The sequence below is a fragment of the Eimeria mitis genome, genomic scaffold (genome assembly GCF_000499745.2).
Source record: "Eimeria mitis Houghton genomic scaffold, Emh_scaff7887, whole genome shotgun sequence".
Classification (NCBI taxonomy): domain Eukaryota; phylum Apicomplexa; class Conoidasida; order Eucoccidiorida; family Eimeriidae; genus Eimeria; species Eimeria mitis.
Window position 1 is genome coordinate 1,636 of NW_013575792.1, and position 643 is coordinate 2,278.

Here is a 643-nt window from a genome sequence, read left to right on the forward strand (position 1 = left end):
TCCCGATGGAGCAACACCAGCAGCTGCTGCTGCTGCAGATTAAACACACTCCTGCTGCTACTGCAGCAGCTACTGCAGCAGCTACTGCAGCAGCAGCAGCAGCAGCTACTGCAGCAGCAGCAGCATATTTAATTCATTCTCCCAAGACAGCCAGGTGCCCCACAAAGACAAACAAGTTTGTCTCCTTCGGCCTCAATACCGAATTGGTAATCATATGTTATTTCTTCGCCGGCTGTTATTTCTTCTTTTGCTATTATAAGAATATGCTTCTGGCCACACTCACTCAACACCACGCGACATGTGCAGTTCGGCTGCAGCAGCAACAGCAGCAGCAGCAGCAGCAGCAGCAGCAGCAGCAGCAGCAGCAGCAGCAGCATGAGGAGGAGGAGCAGGAGGAGGAGGGGGTTGTGTAGGAGGGAAGGCAGCAGAAATAGCAACATATGCAACAATGCATGCAGCAACAAATGCAGCAGCAGATGCAGCAGCAGCAGCAGCAGCAGAAGCAGCAGCAAGTGCAGCAGAAGCAGCAGCAAATGCAGCAGATGAAAGAATTGCAGCAGCAACAGAAAAAGAAGAAAAATCAGAAGACAGAGAAAAAAACAAAAAACAAAAAAAGCAAAAACAGCACATATATATATATATA

General features: G+C 48.5%; 1 protein-coding gene across 1 annotated transcript; it reads left to right on the forward strand.

The window, feature by feature from the left end:
* Positions 1-5: 5 nt before the first annotated feature.
* EMH_0092960 (uncharacterized protein) lies at positions 6-413 on the forward strand (the record flags this gene model as incomplete). The annotated part of the gene is made up of 1 exon (XM_013501921.1): positions 6-413. One exon carries the CDS (start codon positions 6-8, stop codon positions 411-413), a length of 408 nt encoding a protein of 135 aa, XP_013357375.1.
* Positions 414-643: the final 230 nt, after the last annotated feature.